General features: G+C 36.8%; 2 protein-coding genes across 3 annotated transcripts in view; both read left to right on the top strand.

Annotated features, from left to right (window-relative positions):
• PIGX (phosphatidylinositol glycan anchor biosynthesis class X) overlaps nucleotides 1-3,022 on the top strand; it is a 32,155-nt gene extending 29,133 nt beyond the window's left edge. Inside the window, exon 7 of the mRNA XM_068545656.1 lies at nucleotides 2,005-3,022. Coding sequence (XP_068401757.1) covers nucleotides 2,005-2,148 — 144 coding nt within the window. The 3' untranslated portion in view covers nucleotides 2,149-3,022. The remainder of the gene's footprint in view (nucleotides 1-2,004) is intronic.
• Nucleotides 1-23,063, top strand: part of PAK2 (p21 (RAC1) activated kinase 2) — a 96,369-nt gene that overhangs the window by 2,710 nt on the left and 70,596 nt on the right. Inside the window, exon 1 of one of the 2 annotated variants that reach the window (XM_068546507.1) lies at nucleotides 7,335-7,630. The exons of the other annotated variant lie outside the window; for it this stretch is intronic. The gene's annotated coding sequence lies outside the window, so the exon portion shown is untranslated. Of the gene's footprint in view, nucleotides 1-7,334; nucleotides 7,631-23,063 lie in introns of those variants that run through there. 2 annotated transcript variants of the gene reach the window in all.

Here is a 23,063-nt window from a genome sequence, read left to right as displayed (position 1 = left end):
TGTTCTTTTGTTACTCTTTTAAGAGCTGCCTTTTAACTGATGCTTGTAGTATCTGAATTTCTCTTTGTTCCTAATTCTCTTTAAGACCTGTTTTCTTTGGTTGAATGGCACAATCTGTGTCATTATTTTTACAATTTATTTTTACAAGGAGTCAAATGAGTTTGCAACAAAAGTAAAAAAAATTTAAAAATTTAAACTAGCAGACAACGTAACTGTCAATCAGATAAACATAAAGCAGATTTGTTCATATGTGTGGATATTTAGATTTGAAGTGTTTTCCTTGTAGTTGCTTAGAAGTATGTCTACCAGCTAACTCAGAAAACCACTACTGACAGTGAAGACCTACTGCAAAGCCTATTATTTTGTATTGGAGAACCTTCTTTGAACAGACAGTTGGAAAGATGTATGATTGTGCTAATATCTTATGCAACATAAATTTGCTTTTGAGATTTCTATTGCCATAGAGTACCTGAATTTTTTTCAAACTCTAAAATACATCTGGAGAATTACATTTGATTTTCTTATGTGAATGAAGAGTATGATTAATATTTATACTATTTATGATGTATTGGTTTAAAAAATTTGTGGTGTGCATTGCTACACAATAAATAATCACTCTATTAAAACATTTTAAATTCAGTTCTCTTTAAGACCATGTAACTTGAAATAGGAGGTCGTAATAAAGTACGTTGATTTTTTTCTTTGTTACATTTCTTGTTTATATATACCAGAAAAATAGGTGACCATTACTAAGATGGTGATCTGTACTAAGGCTTGTTTTAAAATGCCATTATTTGAAAGATAATTTTAGGTGGTACTTTGTTACAGATTGTGTTGGTAACTTCTTTTTTGAATGTGAAAGTGTAATGCATGCCATTTATAAAAAGAAACCAAAAATAAAAGAATTCCCAAGTTACCTAAATTTTAATGTTTTTCAAAACCTATTTTTAAACCATAAAATTTCCCAAAGTTTCTAATTGAACCCCTTTATCTTCAAAACCAAATAGAAAATAGAAACCAAGTTGAACATAGGAGAACTTTTGTATTGCTAGTCAGTATTGCAACTACTGGGATGTTTTAAAAACAGTAAAGGACACATTCAGTTGTGTAATTTGTGAATAACAAACTTTTAAAAAAATTTTTGGCTGCATTGGGTCTTCGTTGCTGCACGTGGTCTTTCTCTAGTTGCGGCGAGCGGGGACTACTCTTCATTGCAGTGCACAGGCTTCTCATTGCGGTGTCTTCTCTTGTTGCAGAGCAAGGCTCTAGGCGTGCAGGCTTCAGTAGTTGCAGCATGCAGGCTCGGTAGTTGCAGCACATGGGCCCTAGAGTGCGTGGACTTCAGTAGTTGCGGCGCATGGGTTCAGTAGTCGCGGTGTGTGGGCTCTAGAGCGCGGGCTCGGTAGTTGTGGCACACGGGCTTAGTTGCTCCGCGGCATGTGGGATCTTCCTGGACCAGGGATAGAACCCATGTCCCCTGCATTGGCAGGCGGATTCTTAATCACTGAGCCACCAGGGAAGTCCTAACAAACTTTTAAAAGCTGTTTGAGGAGAGAAACAGCAAAACAGGAATGAATGGATCCTTTAGTTTTATTGTTGTTTTAATGTTTTTCCTTTAGGGCTTCAACTTCTAGATAATTCTGTATTCTAATATGGAACATAGTAAGAGGAAGTAAATGTTTATATTGATTACAGAGGTGACATTAGGATATATAGCCAGTATTTTTAAACAATATACTCAACTCTATGTAAAAAGCAGAAAAAGTCAAAGCTAATGAGAATTCAAGAATTATTGTGGGAATTGAGTCTGATTCTGTTACATTAACTGAAATGTTGAATTTAAAAGAATCATTCAAATAATAATGTTATATGTAATATAGCAATGGCTGAAAGATATTTAAAAGAAAAAAGAAAAAGTTAAAATTAAAAATCAAAGAAGTACTGGTTTCACCTTAGGACATTGATCTAAATGTCTTTAACTTCTCTATCCATCTCTCTCCCTAGGTATATAAGAATGCGAATCTACAGGTTCCAGTGGGGCTGACCATACATGCCTCTTTAGTGTGTTCTGTGACTCTGTTTATTACCGTCTTGTGTTCTACTTTAATCCTTGTGGCTGTTTTCAAATATGGCCATTTTTCCCTGTGAGTTTTATGTAGTTAAATGCTTTCCATAAACCTAAATAAGACCTATTCATTTGTGACTAGAAGTGTTCTAGAATTATGTCATTACTTTTGTCTTTCATCTTCATTTATGGCTAATATTATGTTTACTAGAGGAAATTCTGGATGATTCTCAGCTAATTTCAAAATTCAGTGCTCTGTTGTGTAGACCTCTCATAATCCTCAAGCATCAAGTGCCAATAGAGGAAACTTAATTCTGTTAAATTAATATTTATCTTGTGAGAAGTGACTTTATCTTCATTTGTGTTATAAATGAGTACTTTATGTATTAGAGACAAATTATCGCTAAAAATTGAGAAAATTGTTATAAGATTAATTTGGATGAATCAGAGTTTATTTAAATGTTAATTTTATGAGAATATTAATTTATCCAGTGTTTCAAAGAAAATCATTAAAGTAGGACAGCTAAGAAATTATTAATATCAAAATTGATTTTTCCTTAAAGCATTTCCATTCTCCTTTTCTATTTTATAATACTGCTTTTGAATATATGAATTGGCAAAGGTCTTGATGAAATTAAGATTAAAGAGTATATTTTATTAAGTTGTACAGTTACAAAACTTTGTTGAATCTTCGGGCAATTTTTTAAAAAAACAAAAGGTCTTGATTTACTGTTTTTCTTTGTAAAAATTAGAAAATAAAGTAAATGCCGTAAGCTAATTAAAAAATAAAAGGGCAAGCATGTTCCAAAACAGAAGCCAAAAAACTGGGGTATGTTGGCATTGTTTGTTTTCTGTGGCATAATGGGATATGATGTACTTTATATATGCTATCACTGGTTAATTTCCTAAAACACTCTGGTGTTTTTATGGAATAAATCTTTCATAATTTGGCACGTATAGTTTGACCTACTAATAACAGTTCTTTTTTAAGATGTGTTTGAGAACTTATGTATTGAGAAAGGCAACCCAATGCCATAAAGCAGAAATATTAGAGATCTTTAAAATGATGAAAATTTCAACCCAGTCTTGTTTCATAGCTGTTTAGTATTATAAGACAGAATTCCATGTCTTTTTTTCACAGTGGGATTAATATAGTGGCTTGAAATAGAATTATATGTCAGTAAAGATTCAGTAACATCAACAACATTTTGGAATATGGTTAGTCAGGTGAGGGAACACGGTACTATTTAACCTCTTAAGTGTGTGTGTGTGTGTGTGTGTATTTTCTTTTGCACATCGAAGCCAAGTTCCTCAGTATTTAAATGTTTTCAAGTTAATATTTGAGATTGTGGCTTGGAACATGATTCAGCCATTTTCTCATTTATACAGGTATTCAGAAATGTAATAAAAATGTGAATGTGAGTGAAGATACTTTGATATGACTTTTCTTGCCTGATAAATACTTGCAGATGGCATCACTTTTAATATAACAGAGCATTTCTGGTTTTGAACTCTTTGTATTATCTTCTTTGGATACTTAAGAAATGAATAAGCACTTTATTTTTTAAATCAGTTTTGTAATTCTGTGTATGGTCTTTTTTGTTTATAGCCAAGAAAATGGGTATTGTTCTGCTGGTCATTGTTTTCCAGTATTTGTTCCACTTTTATGGTTTATTTTTCTTAAAGTATCATGTAATGTTCTTTGGATGAAAATAACAGAGACTCAACTAAGGGTGGTGGTGGGGTAGAGATTGGTGTGTGTGTGTGTGTGTGTGTTTCTCAGCCACTCTACTAGGAACTTAGATTATTTAGCTAGATCTCATGGAGGATAGTACATACGTGACTTGGGAACTGAGAAAATATTGATATATTTCTGCTCTAATGATTTCAGAATATAATGAGTTTAAGGATTACTCTAGTCACATAGTCTATTCATCTCATGCTACTCACCTATATTTTGATGATTGATACTAATTGATATGATATGGAGATAAAGAATTTAGGGTGAGGTGACTAACACCTACCTGTATTATACATCAAACTTACAAAATATACTACCGGCAGGTAGTTGAATATAGGGTTTAGTAGGCTGTGAGAGAATGAAATAATATAGAGAATTGTCCTAGTCAGTGATAGGATGGTAGGTTTAACTGCCTATCTGATTTCTTGCACCTCAGACCTTACTTCTGGGATTACCTTCCTCCTGAAGTATATCTTTTTAAGATGTTCCTTTAGTAGGTCTCTGTGGTTGATAACATCTCTGTTTTTGCTTGATGATATCTTTATTTCACCCTCACTCTTATTACTGATAATTTAGCAAGATATATACTTCTTAGTTTAGTTATTTTCTCTTGGTAGTTTGAAAATATTTTTCCATTGTCAGATGGCACACATTGTTGCAGTCGAGAAATCTATGCTAAATTTAATAGTTGTTTCTTTGTAGCGGTGTCTTTTTTTTCTGGTTTCTTTATCTTTGGTATTCTGCAGTTTCACTTTGATGTGTTTGAGAAGATTTCCTTTACTTATCCTGTTTGGAATTCACTTTGCTTCCTGAATCTGAAGGTTCTTGTCTTTAATCCATTCTGGAAAATTCTTAGCCATTATCTCATCATATACTGCCTCTTTTGTTTTCTCTTTTTACTCTCCTGAATTTCTCATTAGGCAAATGGTATACCTTCATAATCTATCCCCATGTCTCTCAGTCTTTCTTTCATATTTCCTCTGTCTTTGGGCTGCTGTCAGTAATTTCTTTTGATCTGTCTTCCAGTTTATTAATTCTCTCTTCAACTGTGTGTAATCTATTTAACCCAAACATTGGCTTTGGTTTCAATTATTATATTCTTTATTTCTAGAAGTTCTACTTGGCTCCTTCTCAAAGCTTCCTGGTCATTTTTTAAAAATAGTATCTTGTTTCTTGTTTAAAAATAGTATCCTGTCTTACTTTGCTTAATCATTTTAATAAACTTATTTTATATTCTGTAATCAATAATTCCAATATCTAAAGTTCATGGGCTTCATTATTCTGTTTATGGTTTCTGGTGATTCACTTCTGGCTTATTTTCTCAGATGTATTATATTTTGGGTGCTCATGTTTAACTTTTGATAGCCTGTTTGTCTGTGGAAATCCTTTCAGTCCTGTGTTGAGAGTGAACCTGTGCAGTGAAGATTTGTGTTTGTTTCTTCCAGGCCTCCAAGCATTACCAGCCTGGGACATTTTCTTGACTAAGTTTCCTGGGCAGTGTAGGTACTATAAATTTGAACTTTCAAACCCATGTGAGGGAAAGTTTGTGGTTATGAATTCTAAAGGGAAAGTTTTTTTCCCCTCGATGCCAAAGTCCAGGCTAAAACTTACCAGTATCTGCATATCGCCCTGGGTTGGTCCAGGGAATTTTTTTTTTTTCCAGTATATTCTTAGAGGGTATAGCCCTTTGAGTTTTCCAGCGTTGTGCAGGATTATAATCCCAACACCTTCTACAGGCCCAAGGCCTTGTCTTTGGTCTCTTGTCTTATGTGCAGCCAGTAAAACCATAGATTTTTCTGAGATAAGTAGGTTCTTTCAACACAACACAACACAATAGGCTTCACTGACCTGGTTACTACTCTGGTTTCTTGCTCCCCCCTTTGGGTTGAATGTGGAGTTTGGAAGACTATCAGATGTATTCCTCTTTCTTCCTTGAAAGCTTAGTTATGCCTTTGAAAGGATGTTCTATTTTATCCAGCATTTTGTGTGTTTAATAGTGGGACTGTTTTTCAAGTTACCTAATAGCGTGCCATATTGCTCCTTGAATCCCTTCTCTCGTACTCTCCGTATCAGTTGAGTTTTTCACTCTACATCTATCAGTAAGAACAGTCTGGCTACTACCTATCTGCACTTCCACGGCTATTGCTCTAGCATCAGTCATGATTAATGCCTTCCTAGTTCATTCCCTTCTATTCTTGCATCTCAATACTCCATTCTCCATGTAGCAATCTAGTGATCTTTTTTTTTTTTTAATAACTTTATTTATTTATTTTTGGCTGTGTTGGGTCTTTGTTGCTGTGCGCGGGCTTTCTCTAGTTGCGGTGAGCAGGGGCTACTCTTCGTTGCAGTGCGTGGGCTTCTCATTGTCGTGGCTCCTCTTGTTGCGGAGCACAGGCTCTAGGCTTGCAGGCTTCAGTAGCTGTGGCACGTGGGCTCAGTAGTTGTGGCTTGCGGGCTCTAGCGCTCAGGCTCAGCAGTTGTGGAGCACGAGCTTAGTTGCTCCGTGGCATGTGGGATCTTCCCCGGCCAGGGCTCAAACCTGTGTCCCTTGCATTGGCAGGCAGATTCTTAACCACTGTGCCACCAGGGAAGCCCTCTAGTGATCTTAAAGTGTAAACCAGGTAACATCACTTCCTTACTTACAACTCTTAAACTTCTTGGAATCAAGTCCAACCTCCTTACCATGTCATTTAAGATCCTTCCTGACCTGAATCTTGTCTTCTCTAGCGTTTTTTCCCACTATGCTACTCTTCTTGCACTAAACTGCAGTTACACAGGCCTTCTTAACTGACCTTAGTAAGTTCTTTTCTTCTTCCTTCTGTCTGTAATGCTCCTGGGAGCTTCTCATGGCTAACTCTTTCTGTTCTCAGCTTAAATGTCACCTCATTAAAGATGCCTTCCCTGGCCACCTTATCCAAAGTAATCATCCTAGTTTTTCCCTCATACCAGATATCACTATTTTAATTATTATGTTTTCATATTTGTAAGTTCCACAAAGACAAAGTGACTTGTATTCACCCTTGTATCCCTGATATATCCAGCAGTGTCTGGTACATATTAGACACTGAAATATTTGTAGAATCAGTGAATACATTAATGAACTCCATGGATAAAACATAGAGGCCTTAATTTGCAAGGAGGTGGGGCTTAATTTAGCACCAAAGTATATTAAGAGCTGTAGGTAAAAAGCAAAATGGATAGTGGATGAATTCCCAGGAACGCGTATCCTAGAGCAGGTTCATATAACAGGAATCGTCTTTCAGCATCTTTGGTTGGCCACAGACCTGACTGGAGGCAATGCTGAATTACATGAGGAAGTGGCGGTGTCTCTCAATATAAAGAATACCCAAAAAAGGCGGGGGGTTGCGGGGTACGGGGCTGGGGGGTGGCGGAGATAAGTGGTACACACCTCCAAACTACAACTCCCAGCAGGCCCCGCGTGAGCCCGCCCACTGGGAGGCGGTGCCCGTCTCCGCCCCGTGGAGCTCCCTGCTTCGGCCTCACCCCTCCCCGCTCCGCGTCGTAGCCCTCCCCCAGGGTTGTGGCCACGCGCAGCGGCGGCGGTTGTTCCGCTTCCCCTCTGGCCTGGGCCGTCGCCATTGCCGAAGGCTCCCTACCCTCCCTTCCCGGCGCCTGCGGGGCTCGGCTGCCGCCCGGCCTAGCAATAACAGCAGCTACGTTCCAGCGCGGTTCCTCTTCCCGCCCCGCTTCCCTTTCCCTCCCCTCCCCGCCCCGTGTCGCGCGCTTGCTCGGGAAGGCTCCTGAGCTCGCCGGGAGCTCGGCCGGAGGCTCCTCGCTGGGGCGGGGACCTTTCCTCGCTTGGGGTAAGTGTGCAGACAGGCCGGGACGCGGGCCGTCGCTCTTCTTCCTTCTTCCTTCTCCGCGGCCTGGCCGGCGCGAGCGGCCCGGGGCAGCTAACCTGCCCCGCGCGGGGCCGGGAAGCCGCCACCTGCGTGCCTGGAGCCGCAACTTTTGGGGCGGTGGCTCATTGTCTGCGCCCTCCGGCTGTTTTCTTCCCCGACTGTAGCCTGAAATGGGAAGCTTGCTGGGCTGGTGAGGTCTAACTCTTCCTGGACCCGGCCCTACCCTGAACCCTGTCGCGCCACAGTCTCTGCCCTGTTGATCTCCCTTCCATCGCGTTTCCAACCTCCTTTTCTCCATTTACTTTTGTGTTGTGCAAAACGTTGCGGGTTTTGTTCCTCGATTTTTTCGTCTGTTACAGAATCCTAGCCCCTCCTTGCTGTCTCTCTGGTCATCCCAGTTTCTTTGCTTAGGCATATTGTCTAGGGTCCCTTTACTGTTTTCTAAACTGCAATCTGTGCTCTCTTCCATATTCCGCGTTAGTAGAAACGAATAGTTTTCCGAGGGTTTGAGGGCCTCCGCTTAAGAACAGAACTTTCGGATCTTCTCGTGATTCCTGTTTGATCTTCAGCCAGGAGGTGAATATTTGCTTCTTTAGGTAACTTAGGTGAAGGTTGGCTTTCACCATGTTTGGCTTTCTTTCAAACAACATACACAACATGTTGCCGAATATTCCTCAGTGGACTCAACCTTTTGACTAATTCTTTAAAGATAGAGTCATCCAAGAACTGAGGAGTGGAAAGTAATTGCCACTGTCAGTCGTTGTGGAGTTGTACTACCAGTCCTTGTATCTTATCTTTAATGGGAATTCTCTGGGCAGTGCGAGCGTGATTTCTTTCCTCCTTGATAAATAATGCTAACTCCCACTGGTATAATTATCTGTTTTATTTTACAAGTGATCTATAGTTTTTTGTTTTCTTTTTAAACCTCTGTAAAAAGACAATCAAAATGGTTAGGCCTAAAATTAGACTACGACGAGCAGTGTTTTGGATCAAGGTTGTGCACGTCACGTTTTTTCCCCTGCTCTGTTTGACTCTTCCGCTCTTGTAAGTAGGCAGGATATTGAAATGTAGAAGAATTTGCTCTGGGGGTTTTGTTTTTGTAGGTTTATTCAAAACAGTAACATTAAATAAAGTTAGATTGGGATGAGGCAGTGAACAGTAATTTTTAAAGCAGGTTAGAACTTGTCAACTTTGCCAGGAGCTCTGTGGCATTTGTAAAACACACTCATAATCACTTATATATATTTTGTATATATGTATGAAAAATATATATATATAAATGAAAAAGCTTTGTTCATGTTCTCCTATTAAGGGTGTTGATTTGTTAACTCTTTTCATCCTTAGCTTTTAAATCTTTCTAGTAATTAATTAACCAGAAACACTGATTTGCATTATGAAAAATGAACCTTAAAATGTTTCTGACCCGTAATATATGTAGGTCTTAAACTCACTTTCATGTTTTGGTGAAAGAGGTTGACCTAAATTCAGTGAGTTCTGTGTTTTCACTTCAATTCTGTCATTTTGGTAGTGTCAGTTGTCCTTAATTCAATGAGAGGTCTTCTTGGCCTAAGGGGTTAAGGTCTAGAAATGTTGGAGTGTGAAACTAGGTCTGTTGATGTCAGCTTCTCTGCCAGTTCTTTCTACAAACAGACGCTTTTACTGAGGAAGAGTTCTGGGTATTCTGCTTCTCTCAGGACCTTGATTCTGGTTTACAGTTATTCAAAGAGTTATTCTTTTGGACTTTGTGACATTAAATACTAGCCTTGAAAACCCGAATTCATAAAGTACGTTTGTGGTTGGAGTCTATCTACTAAACAAATGAATAAGGGGTTCCTGTGATTCTCTGATCTTTATGAAAGGGCGATTTCCAAGTAGACGTGGTTAACAGTGGTGTATCTTTTCAATTGTACTTTTTTAAAGAGAAAACTTAGAACTTGTTCAGGTAGCTAAAGATAAACTTTCAGTTATTCTTTTTAGAAGAGAGAGACCTTGTTCAAAAAGCTAGGGATGAAATAAATAGGTAGGTATTGTTAAATTCTTCCTATGTTTAATCTGTCAATATTGATTATTCTAATATTTGAGTATAATATTTCTTTTGGCTTTCTGAATTTTCTACTTATGATTAAAGTGTGAAACTGCACCTTCTTCAAGTCTTTAAAGCTTTTGGGTTCTGATCAATTTGTTTTCAGAAGCCCTTCCAGTTAGTTAGAGGGGGTAATTCCAGACTAATCAGGGAGGGTGTTAAGTTACTTGCGAATCTGAGTTGTCCCTGGTATCCTTTTTGTACCTTGGTAGAAGCAGAAAGAGATGGAAAAAAATAGCCCCCGTTGCCTTGAAGAAATACTGATTATTTTCTTCTGTGACCAGAATTGAGTTTCACTACTTCTTCATTTTACGATCACTAACCTGAATAAGAGTAGTCAGTCTGAACATTCATGCCGGATTTCAGAGGTCTAGCCTCTTATCTTTGAGGTACAGTAGTACTTGTCATTCCATGTATCACAAGTGGTGAGGAGCTGGAGACCTGGGTTTGAATGCTAGCTCTTCCACTTGACCCTGGGCAAGATGCATATTCTTTTCAGGCTTGTTTTTTTCATCTGTAAAATGAGGATTAATAATAATATAATACACATTTCATAGGGCTATTTAGAGCAAATGAGATAATGCAGGGAAAAGTACTTAGCAAATGCAGTGTTTAAGCGATTAATAAATGTTAGTTATTATTAATATTAATATTAATGATATTAATAGTTAATATTCCATTCTGAAATAGGTTTTATATTTAATTGCTTCTACAGCAAATGTTATACTTCCAAACTTAGATTTAAGACTGCTTTCTGAAAGTGATTGGAATCTCAGGGCCAAGTTTCTGAGACCATAACTGTTAAAAATTACTTTTCAGGAAAAAAAATAGTTTCATCACTGAAATAAAATACAGGTTTTTTGAATACATGTTTCTCAGATTTTAAAATAGGCATACTTCTCATAGAAAATTTAGGAAGTAGTGAAGACTATTAAGGAATGGGACAAAAATTACTATACAAAAATCACTTAGCCCCCAGAGATAACCATCATAACAGATGAGAATAGTGCCTTTTTTCCTTATTTTTAAATTAAATTCCAAAGGTAGTCACTACATGCTTATTAGAAAAGGTTCAAGCAAGTCAGTTATTTAGAGTAGAAAGTGAAAATTACTTTCCTTACTTTTTAGTCCCATTCCTTACAGGTGACCACTGTAAACAATTTTGTTTTCTTTATGCAATTAGAAATAAGCACAGTGTGTATGTAGTTTTACCTTGATTTTTTTTTAATTAAAAAAATCTAATCATTATAAATTCGTTTCCATCTCAGTACTTGTAGTTAAACCTCGTATTTTTAATAATCATGAGATATTCCATTGTATGGTTGTACTTTACTTAATTATTCATGGTTATTTGTTATTTCCACTTTTGGGCAACTAAAACTGGAGCTTTAATGAACTTCTGTATACCTTTGTGCACATGCACATGTATACAAGTATTTCCATTAAAAGGATTCTTAAGTGCGCATTTTAAGTTTTGATAGATGGCAAATTGCCTTCCTAAAAGACTATACTAATTGAATTGTAGAAGCTCTTTACACATAGTAGATATTAATACTTTGCCTTCTGTTTAAGACGATCTTTTACATTTTATCTTTATCAAAAAACAGTCTTCTGTATTTTCTTCTGGTACTTTAATAACTTGTATTTGAATCTTAATACTTCCAGATTTTTTTTTTTTTGGGGGGTGGTGCTTGGTGGGGTAAGAGTTTGGCTACTGAAATAAAATACAGGTGTAACAATATTTCAGGCGTTTGAGGTTGGTGTAAAAATTAGTCCCATTATAGGGATTCAGAAAGGAATATTTTAATCATTTTATTGTAAGCATCACATCCGAAAAGAGGGAGAAATGCCCCCTTTGGCCCCTATTTCTTGTCATCTACCTAATTCATCCTCATCCTTCAAATTTCAGCTTTTGAGTATAGCTTTCTTTGGGAGTCTTTCCTGATTTCCAGTATGACTTAGATATTCTTATTGCTTTTATATGTTTTCTTAACACGTCCATAATCTTTATTTGCAGTGTGCTGAAAGAATGAGTTATTCATCTGGAAATGAGAGTTGTTTCTCAATTGTTGTCAATTGAAATTAGTCAAAAGGGAGGTGCAAAGAACTCAGTAGTGTTGGTTAAAAGTGATGCACATACATATGTATGCATACTTTTAACCGCCTTTTAACCTGCATTACTGAGTTCTTCCTAACATCTTTCTGATCAAGCTGTTACCTTCTAGGTAATATTTTTTCATGTAAATGTTAAATAGGTTCTGGAAAAACACAAGGTTTTATTTTAATCTTGCATTTATTTCATAAGAACAAGGTTATTTATTTCATAAGAACAAGGTGTATTTTAATCTCAGCTTTAAAAAAATTAATTCCTATTCCGGGAATTCCCTGGTGGTCCAGTGGTTAGGACTCTGCACTTCCACTGCAGGAGGCATGGGTTTGATCCCTGGTCATGGAACTAAGATCCTGCATGCCACGTGGTGCAGCCAGAAAAAAAAAAAAAAAAATTCCTATTCCTTTTAATTTGAGATTAGTAGTTTATACGCTTATGAAGCAATAATGTTATATAATAAACACATGAACAACAAGAGTTGGAGTAAAACTTTTAAACACAATTTCAGGTGCTCTAAAGAACAAATTATTAAAGAATAAAAAGTTACATTGGCAGATATAATGGTAAAAATATAACCAGATGTTTGATAAAGAATAAAGTTAAAAAAAAAACCCTTAATTCATTACCTGTGGATAACTGCTGTTAATATTTTGATGTTTCTTTATATTTGTGTGTGTACATAGTTTACTCTTCTAAAATTGGAATCATATTCTGTATAATTTGCTATCTTGCTTTTTTTAACTTAACCTCAAATCTTGAAAGTTTCCCTCTTTCTCCTTAAAAATTCTATTTAAAAATGATTTTTTAATGTTTGCCTAACATTCCGTTGTACACCTATGCCTTAGTTTCATTATTCTCCTATTGGTGAATGTGTAACATTTCTAATATTTTATATAAATAATGCTATGATGAATATCTTTTTATTCATCCCTATTACTTTAGAATATTTTCTTAGAAGTGGAATTACTGAATGAAAGGGTATAAACATTTACAAGTGTTAAGTTACCCTTCAGAAAGGTTTGATGTATACCATCACTAGCATTGTGAGTCTCATTTTGTTGCTATCCTCATTGAAACAACCATCATTCTTAATGAAATTGTTAAATTTGCTTATTGCTAGGCAAATAAAAAATACAGTTTAATTTGCATTTCCTGTTTAAATTATAATTTTGTTTTTGTGAATTTGATTTAGTTTCATTATTTCTGATAAGTATACAGAAGTAACTAGATTTTTTATTAGTAAGTTCACTTTTTCCTTTAGAAAATTTTTTTATACAGTTTTTAAAGTTACTTTCCATTTACAGTTATTATAAAACACTGGCTGTATTCTTCATGTTGTATAATACATCCTCGAGCCTATCTTACACCCAATAGTTTGTACCACTAGAAGTAACTAGATTTTTGTGGTCACGATTATTTTTATTATCTTGCTGGACTTCAGTAAAATTTTATTTACTTTTGTTTTTCAGGTTCATTGTCTTACCTGAAAATAATAGTAACTTTTGCTTCCTTTCCAATAGTTATAATATTTATTAGTATTTTAGCTCTTCATTACATTGATCAGACTCTCCAAGACACAGTTATATAAGAGAGGTGATAATTGTCTTGGAATGTCTCTGGTATTTTTACGATTTAAGGATGAATGCAGCTGTTGGTTTTAGAGAGAAATTTTTTATTATTTATTCTGTTCTTTGTAAAAAAGAGGAGTGTCTTCCGAATTTTATCAAATGTTTTTGTAACTTATTTAGGTGATGATAAGATTTTTCTTTTAACTACTGATAAAAGTATATAAATAAATTTGCTAATAACATTCCCAAAGGTTATATATCCTAAGGCATGTATCATGAGGAATCAAAACCCCACTCTTGTTAGTCAAGTGTACAGAATTTATTGAAAGAATAGAAGAGAGTCTCATAGAACTTTAGTTTAATAAGAATACACAGTCCATATGGTAACTTCTGTAGTTCCTTCTGTAGTCTGGAGAAATCCTTACTTACTCATGAGTCAGTTTTGAGAAATTTGTATTTCCCCAGATTATATTTTTAAAGATTTTCAAATTTATTATTATATGGGTGTATGTAATATTTTTTATAATTAAAATCTGTGGTGTTCATCTCCACCTTTTATTAGTGATTTCATTATTTTTCTTAATTTGATTTGCCAAATGTTTGTCTACTTAGTGGTTTTTAATAAGAAGCTTTGAGATTTATTCTGTTGATTTTCTGTTTTCTGATTTTCTAATTTCTGCTTTTTATTTTGCTCTGCTTTTTCATTTTTTTTTTTTTTTTTTTTGGTTATACAGTAAATCCCCTACATATGAACGCGTTCCATTCCAAGAGCACATTCGTAAATCCAGTTTCTTCGTAAGTCCAACAAAGTTAGCCTAGGTACCCAATTAACACAATCGGCTATATGGTACTGTACTGTAATAGGTTTATAATACTTTTCACACAAATAATACATAAAAAACAAATGCAAAAAATAAAGAAAACATTTTTAATCTTACAGTACAGTACCTTGAAAAGTACAGTAGTACAGTGCAACGGCTGGCATACATGGGCTAGCATCGAGTGAACAGGCAAGAAGAGTTACTGACTGGAGGAAGGAGAGGAGGTGGGAGATGGTAGAGCTGAAGGATCGTCAGCAGTAGGAGATGGAGGGCAAGCTGCAATTTCACTCACACCTGACGTTCGCTATCAGCTACATCACCGCTGCTTTTACGCTTGCTTCTACGCTTGCTTCTGGACATCCTGGGCTTGAAATAAAGATACTGTGCTACTGTACTCTATTACAGTACTGTACAGTAAATTACACAAAAGCACAACCACTTGTAGAGGATGCCCGCATGTGACAGTGTATGCCAGACATGTGAATTAACTTACGTGGTTGGACCTGTGAACACACGTTTGCATCTTTGAAAGTTCACAACTTGGAGGTTCATATGTAGGGGACTTACTGTACTTTTTCTAACATAGTAAATTCTTAGTTCTCTCTTTTTTTTTTAAATGAAAACATTTTTAATGCTCCTAATTTGCCTCTGAGTACAGCTTTGGCTGCACTCTAAAATGTCTGTGAATGATATTCTTATATTCATTGCTTTCCAAATAGTTGCTAGTTCTAGTTTGATTACCTCTTTGACTCAGGAAGTATTTGGTATAGTTCTATTCACTGTATTTTCTTTCACTGTCAGTGACTATGTTCTTTTAAAATATCTTTAAGTTTATTGAGGGTTTCTTTGTGACTTAAAGCATAATCCAATTTGCTAAATGTTCTTTGAAAACTTAAGAACATTTTCTGTTTGCACATACAGTTTTATATACACGCATATATCTGTCAATTAAACTTTATTCAAATTATCTTATTATTCCTTATTAATAGTTTTTATTAATTATAAGATAGTCTTTATTAAGTTTTTAATCTTAATCTGTCAAAGACTAAGAGTTAGCATTGTTTCTGAAAAGCTTGTGCTTACATTGGGGCCTTTACATTTCTGTTTCTTCCCCTTGAATACTGTGTTCCTTTCATTAGCCTCCACCTGCTCCTGCTCAGTATCTAACTTCTTTCCCCTCTGTGTTTTTCTTTATAGCACTTCCACCTGAAATTGTTTTTTCATTCACTTGTTTATCTCTTTGCTATTCTGTTCAGAACTTAGAACAAGTATGTATGCAGTATGTGTTTGTTAAGTAAAGAGTGTCCTTTTTTATTTCTAATGACTTTTATTTTTTTTAAATTAATAGACTTTATTTTATACAATTTTAGGTTCACAGAAAAGTTGAGCAAAAAGTACAGAGAGTTCCCATATACCCTGATCTACCCCCTTCCTCAGCTTCCCCCATCATCAACATTCTGCAATGTTTGGTATGTTTGTTATGATTGATGAACCAACATTGACACATCATTATCCATCAAAGTTCATAGTTTACATTAGGGTTCACTCTTGATATTACACATTGTATGGGTATGGACAAATGGTGCATAATGACATGTATCCACCATTACAGTATCATACAGAATAGTTTCTTCACTCCCAAAATTCTCTGTGCTCCACTTATTTATCCCTCCCTTCTCGCTAATCCCTGATAACCACTGAAGCTTTAACTGTCTCCATAGTCTCGCCTTCTCCAGAATGTCATATAGTTGGAATTATACACTATGTAACCTTTTCAGCTTCTTTCACTTAGCAGTGTGCATTTGAGTTTCCTTCATATCTTTTCATGGCTTAATAGCTCATTGCTTTTTTATGCTGAATAATACTCCACTGTTGGGATATACCACAGTTTGTTTATCCGTTTACCCACTAAAGGACTTCTTGGTTGCTTCCACATTTGGCAGTTATGAATAAAGCTGCTATAAACATCCAAGTTTGGGTTTTTCATGGACATAAGTTTTCAGCTGATTTGAGTAAATAGCATGGAATACGATTGCTGGATTGTATGGTAAGAATATATTTAGTTTTGTTAAGAATCTGCTAAAACTGTCTTTCAAAGTGGCTGAACCATTTTCCTTTCCTACCAACAGTGAATGAGAGTTCCTGTTGCTCAAATCCTCACCAGCATTTGATGTTAGTGTTTTGGATTTTAGCCATTCTAATAGGTGTGTAGTGCTATCTCATTGTTTTAATTTGCAATTCCCTAATGAAGTATGAGACTGAGCATCTTTATATCAGATACTTCTTTTGCAAATATTTTCTTCCACTCTGTGGCTTGTCTTCATGTTCTCTCTATCCTAATGATTTTTATCATGTTTTTGGTGTAATATTATTGATGCATGTTTAAGTTCTATACTGCTAAAGATCTGCATTACACCTAATCAATAACAATAATTGTCATATTTAATCTTTCTAAGTCTCGTATTTTACTTATCTTAAATTCCCATCTGTCCTGTTATTCTTTGTTCAATAAATTATTATCCAACCTTGTCTTTCCATGCCATTTTTAGTTGTATCTCTTTTAAATTACATATAGTTTATTTTTGTTTTAATCCAAAGTGAATACTTAAAACATTTATGTGTATTGTGATAGTTAATTCTGTTGAGTGTGTTTCTGTTATTTTATTTAATGCTTTCTGTTTTTTAATGATTCATTGCTACTACTTCTACATTTTTGTAAAATATACATAATGTAAAGTTATCATCTTAACCATTTTAAAGTAAAGTTAACCCTTGAACAACACGAGTTTGAACTGTGCAGGTCCACTTATACGTGGATTTTTTTTTTTTTTTTTAATGAATGCCCTTGCAATTTTTTTTAACTAATTAATTAATTTTTGGGTGTGTTGGGTCTTCGTTTCTGTGCGAGGGCTTTCTCTAGTTGCGGCAAGCGGGGGCCACTCTTCATCGCGGTGCGCGGGCCTCTCACTATCGCGGCCTCTCTTGTTGCGGAGCACAGGCTCCAGACGCGCAGGCTCAGTAGCTGTGGCTCACGGGCCCATTTGCTCCGCGGCATGTGGGATCTTCCCAGACCAGGGCTCGAACCCATGTCCCCTGCATTGGCAGGCAGATTCTCAACCACTGCACCACCAGGGAAGCCCGTGGATTTTTTTCAGTAGTAAAAACTACAGTACTGCCCTATCCAAGGTTGGTTGAATCCTAGGATGCAGAACTGCAGATACAGAGGAACTTTGGATTTGGAGGAACCATGTATATGGAGAGCCAGACTATAAGTTATATTCAGATTTTTGACTGTGTGGAGGGTTGCGCCCCAACCCCCAAGCTGTTCAGGGTCAACTGTATACAGTTCTTTGGCATTAAGTACACTTACACTGTTGTACAACCATCATCACCATCCATCTCCAGAATTTTTCATCTTCCCTAACAGGATCTACGCTCACTAAACACTGACTCCCTGTTCCTCCCTACCCACAACCCCTGGTGACTGTCTCTAATCTACTTTCTCTTATGATTTTGCCGTTTCTAGATGATTCATATAAGTGGAATCATACAATGTTTGTCCTTTTGTGTCTGGCTTATTTCACGTAGCATGTTTTCAAGGTTTATCCATGTTATAGCATTTATGAGTACTTAATTCCTTTTTGAGACTGAATAATATTCCATAGTGTGTGTGTTTATCCTGTTACCTGTCAATGTCTTAAAGCCAACTCATCTATACTTTAAGTGAATTCAAGTGTAAATCTAAAATTTTTAAAAATAACAATTTCTGATTTGTCAGTCTGAAAAAGAAAATTATACTTTGACTCCCCATAACTGAAGACTGGCTTATTCTCTTAACCAACCCTCACTTTAATGTTCATTGTCAGTTTCTCAGTCTTACATTTAAATTGAGTCATCATGTATGCTAGCTAACATACATTTTCATTTAATATAGGAGTAACTGGAAGGCACATTTAATAATTATTATATCACTAATGTCCACAGAAACTTTCATGCCATGTGGTCTCGCATTAATTTTGTTTCAGAGCTTCCTATATCTGATGGTGCTAGGAATCTTCCTTTTTCTTTTTATTGAAATATTTTGTGACTGATTGTGTCTTGTACATGTTTATTAATGTTGCCTGATACATTAACTCCTTACAGTCTTCATACTTTTTTTTCATTTCCAGAAATATTTTTGGTTATTTTTAGTTCTGTTTTCTTCCTTGAAAACACTTAACAGTAATCAGGTTGGCTTATCATTTCTGTCTTTTGTGTGAGCTTCTCGAATGTTTGTCTTTAACACTCATTTGATTTTCCTTTATCACCTTCGATGTAGGCTTTATTTCTGCTATGGAAATTTTAGTTTCTTTACATCCTTTAAAAATTTCCTCCACTCCCTTTTCCTTTTAAATTACTCTCATTTCATCTTGGTCTTTTCTCTTCATATATGCCTGTTTCATGGATTTTGCCAAACATCGTGTTTGGAACTTAATTCTGTGTCCTGCAGTAACTTTTTTTAAAAATTTATTTATTATTTATTTTTGGCTGTGTTGGGTCTTTGTTGCTGCGTGCGGGCTTTCTCTAGTTGTGGCCAGTGGGGCTACTCTTTGTTGCAGTGCACGGGCTTCTCATTGCAGTGGTTTCTTTTGTTGTGGAGCATGCGCTCTAGGCGGGCGGGTTTCAGTAGTTATGGCACATGGGCTCAGTAGTTGTGGCTCGCGGGCTCTAGAGCACAGGCTTAGTGGTTGTGGTGCACGGGCTTAGTTGCTCCGCGGCATGTGGGATCTTCCCTGACCAGGGCTTGCACCCGTGTCTCCTGCATTGGCAGGTGGATTCTTAACCACTGAGCCACCAGGGAAGTCCCTGTCCTGAAGTAATTTTAATTCACCTTCTAAGTTAGACTCTGCTTCTGTGAAAGGTAATTTTGTCTCCTTCTTAGGCTGCATTATTTTTTGTTGGGACCAATGTTGAATTTTTTCCTGCTTATTCATCCTTGAATGGTAACAGTTATCTATTACTTGATATGCACTTGTCAGAAACATTTGTGGGATTGATTGTCCTTGCCTCTACAGTTGACTGGGATTCTGGTTGAAACCTCTTCTTAGGTGTATTGCTAAAGGATAAATACACACAGCACCTAGCCTGAGTTCCAGTGATAAATTGGCATTCATCGTATAGGGTAGTTCTGGGCTAGGATGGTGGGATCTTATGGTACCCTGGTTTCTAGTATGTGCTACTATTAGGGCTCTTCCTGATTCTAACCAGGTACCCCCAACACAGCACTTTGCTTGTGTGACTACACCTCCCAGGAAGCCATGTGCCAATCCAGGTTTTTCTGCCCATTTACAGCTCCACTTGAACCTTACATACACACAGGCACATAGAAACATACTTGTTTTCTGGAACTTGCATGGCAGTCTCCTAAATGTATGTAGAAAGATCAGAAGAGATGATAAGGAACTCCAGCTGTCACAGAACCCACTTCTATATAGCAAGAAATGGCTTAGCAAGGATGACTGATTAGCTTGTTTCTTTGAGGCAGACTTTGGGTCTCCAAATAGAAGTATGGCTAGCAGAGAGGAACGAGCTATCTTTATATCTTCTTTTAGGCAAATGGTCAAACTTTCTGTTATGAAACAGAACATGGATGGGTCATGAATCTTTTCTTAGTTGAGATTGCGTGACGTTATAGCTAATGGAAAGCCTTCAAAGATTTTATATAAATTGTCTTCATGGAAATTTGGGATAGACTCCATGGTGACTTCTGATATGATACCATTTTTTACTACAATAAACTGGTTTCAGTTTTTGTTTAACTTAGATAACCACCTAAGTAATCAAATAATCAGTCTGCTGTTGACCTTCATTTTTCAGTATAAGGTCTTAGATTGATAAGTTTTCACTTTGATTGTAGGAAAATGGCATCTTGTTACAATTTGCATCTTTTTGATGTCTAGTTGAACACTTTTTATATACATACAGTCCCCCTACTTATGATTTTTTGACTTTACTATGGTGCAGAAGTGGTATGCATTCAGTAGAAACCATACTTTGAATTTTGATCTTTTCCTGGGCCAGGTATACAAGGTTCAGTACTCTGGTGGTGCTGAGCAGAGGCAGCGAGCTGTAGCTCCCAGTCAGCCATGCAATCACAAGGGTATACACTTGTGATAGACTTAACCGTTCTGTACGCATGCTACCATTCTCTCGTTCACTTTAAGTACAGCATTCAATAAACTACAGGAGATATTCAACTCTTTGTTATAAAATAGGCCTTGTGTTAGATGATTTTGCTCAACTGTCAGCTAATGTGTTTTGAGCATGTTTAAGGTAGGCTGGGCTATGATGTTCCTTGATAGGTTTAGGTGTATTAAATACATTTTCGACTAAACGGTATTTTCAACATACATATCGTTATGTAGCCCCATCGTAAGGAAGATCTGTGTTTGTTGCCCCTCTTCTCTTTTTTCATTTTGAATCGCCATTTGGGGTTTGCGACCAAACTTGAGGAAAGCTAGACTTCACTCTGTTGAATACATTTCTTCTTACTTTTTTTTTTTTTAATTTATTTATTTTTATTTATTTATGGCTGTGTTGGGTCTTCGTTTCTGTGCGAGGGCTTTCTCTAGTTGTGGCAAGCGGGGGCCACTCTTCATCGCGGTGCGCGGGCCTCTCACCATCGCGGCCTCTCTTGTTGCGGAGCACAGGCTCCAGACGCGCAGGCTCAGTAATCGTGGCTCACGGGCCCAGTTGCTCCGCGGCATGTGGGATCTTCCCAGACCAGGGCTCGAACCCGTGTCCCCTGCATTAGCAGGCAGATTCTCAACCACTGCGCCACGAGGGAAGCCCCTTACTTCTTTTTTAAGTTTTTAATTTGTTGTTCCTTGCTTCACCATTCACTACCTTATAGGCACTTTTGAAGCATTTTCTGAGTCTCACCCCTTTACTTCTTTCTTGCTTAGTCATAGTTTCACGTTTTTAGTGTAGTGATTGGGTGAAGGCCAAGGGGAAGAAGAAAAAAAGGGGGATCACATTTTGATTACAAAGTTTCTTTAACACACTGCTTCCTCTGTTTACAGAGACCTTCCTCTCTTTTTGCTTGGCAAGTTCTTTCTCATCCTTCAAAGGCCAGTTCTGATTTCTTTGCCTAATTACTTTCATATGCATAGGAGCTCTGGGTCCTCTTTTCCATTGCATTCCACTCATCCCTGTCAGCTCTTATCTCATTGCGGAGTAGTCATTTGTTACTCTTTTCCCACTGATGGTGAGCTCAAAACTGAGACTACATCTTAGTTATCTTTGATCTCTAACATCTGACACATTGTATTCACAAAATAAATATTTCAGTGACTTAGGAAGGACATACTAAGAGTTTCTTCATTCTTCAACCATGTCATTTTCCTGCTTCTAGTGTGAAATGTAAAAAACAGTTCTTTCTCGGGAGTGTAATTATGGATTATTCTGTTTTTCTTTAAATTTTATTCTGGTTTGGGTTTCTTTGTAATGACCTTGTACTACTTTTATTATGAGAATAAAAGACACTTAAAACCAAACCTCTCGAACTTCCAGGTGTTCCCCATTGCCCAGCACCTGCAACCTTGTGGTCCCACTTAACAGTCTTATGTCCCCCTACTTGCTCCTATGTGCCCTTTTGTCTTATGAACTAGATCATTCTTATTGTTCCTGTTGCCTAGAATCCCATCTCCTGTGTAGGAGTATGATCTGTTGTAAATAGAGAAATGCTTGTAATAGGGATTGAGTAGTGAGAATTTAGACTAATGTCCTGCTGGTCTTATTTTGAATATACAGTAGTTAAGATGAGGTGCTTGGATGAGTTTTATCAGTTGTGAGGATCGAGATAAATGGAGCATTTAATTATCTTAGCTTTCTAGAATAGTGATCTTAAAGAAGATAGAATAGTGAAAATACCTTCAAAATTTCCTGGGTCTCCCCTAGCCTAAAAAAGGAAACAAACTTTGCTTGGCTCCGATGCCATCACAGATACACCTTTCATTGATTGATTTATTCATTCAACAATACTCATCTCAGACACATGAACTAGACACAGTGTTAGGTATTAATGATGTAATGGTCAACAGAATACTCACTGGATCCATGCTTGTGGAGTTTATAACGTAGTTAGGGTAGAGAGACTTTTAAAAGCAAATCCAGTGTGATGAATGTTAAGACAGAATAAAATAATGTGCCTGGGATGGGAGTGAGGAGGTATCAGAGAAGGTTTCCTGAGAAAGTGACCTTTAGGCCAATAATACTTGAAGTAGGTGTTTGACAGGTGGAGGTGGTGAACAGAAAGTAGGGTGACCCCGTTCAATCCCAGTTTGCCCCGGGCTTTCCTGGGTTTAGCACTGAAAATCTTGTGTCCCAGAATAACTCCTCCAGTTCCAGGGAAACTGGATGATGAGTCACTGACCAGAAAGTTTTCCAGAAAGGTCATGTGTGAAGGCCTGAGATGGCTATTAGAGAAACTGAAAGAATAGACAAAACTTAAAGCCTGTTGAGGGAAAGTCTACAGAGAGCTGAGTCTAGAAAATTAGGGGCCTGATCATGCATGCACTACTGGGCTTCATCTTAAGTATCCTACTTAAAGGCTTTAAGAACGGGACTGAAGTGATAAAGTTTTATGTATTTTAAAGTGGCTCCCTGTGCTGTAAAGAATAGACTGGGAGAGACTGAGTGGATTTGGGGACAGTAAATAACAATTATTAGGTTACAGGCTACAGCGACCTAGAAGTTGAAGAAGCTGTTTTGGGAAGCATAGATAGTTTTGAGAATTAGGTTATTTCGATAGTATTATGAAATCCTGAAGCAA

The sequence above is a fragment of the Eschrichtius robustus genome, chromosome 6 (assembly GCF_028021215.1).
Source record: "Eschrichtius robustus isolate mEscRob2 chromosome 6, mEscRob2.pri, whole genome shotgun sequence".
Lineage (NCBI taxonomy): Eukaryota > Metazoa > Chordata > Mammalia > Artiodactyla > Eschrichtiidae > Eschrichtius > Eschrichtius robustus.
This window is presented reverse-complemented; position numbering and strand designations above follow the sequence as displayed.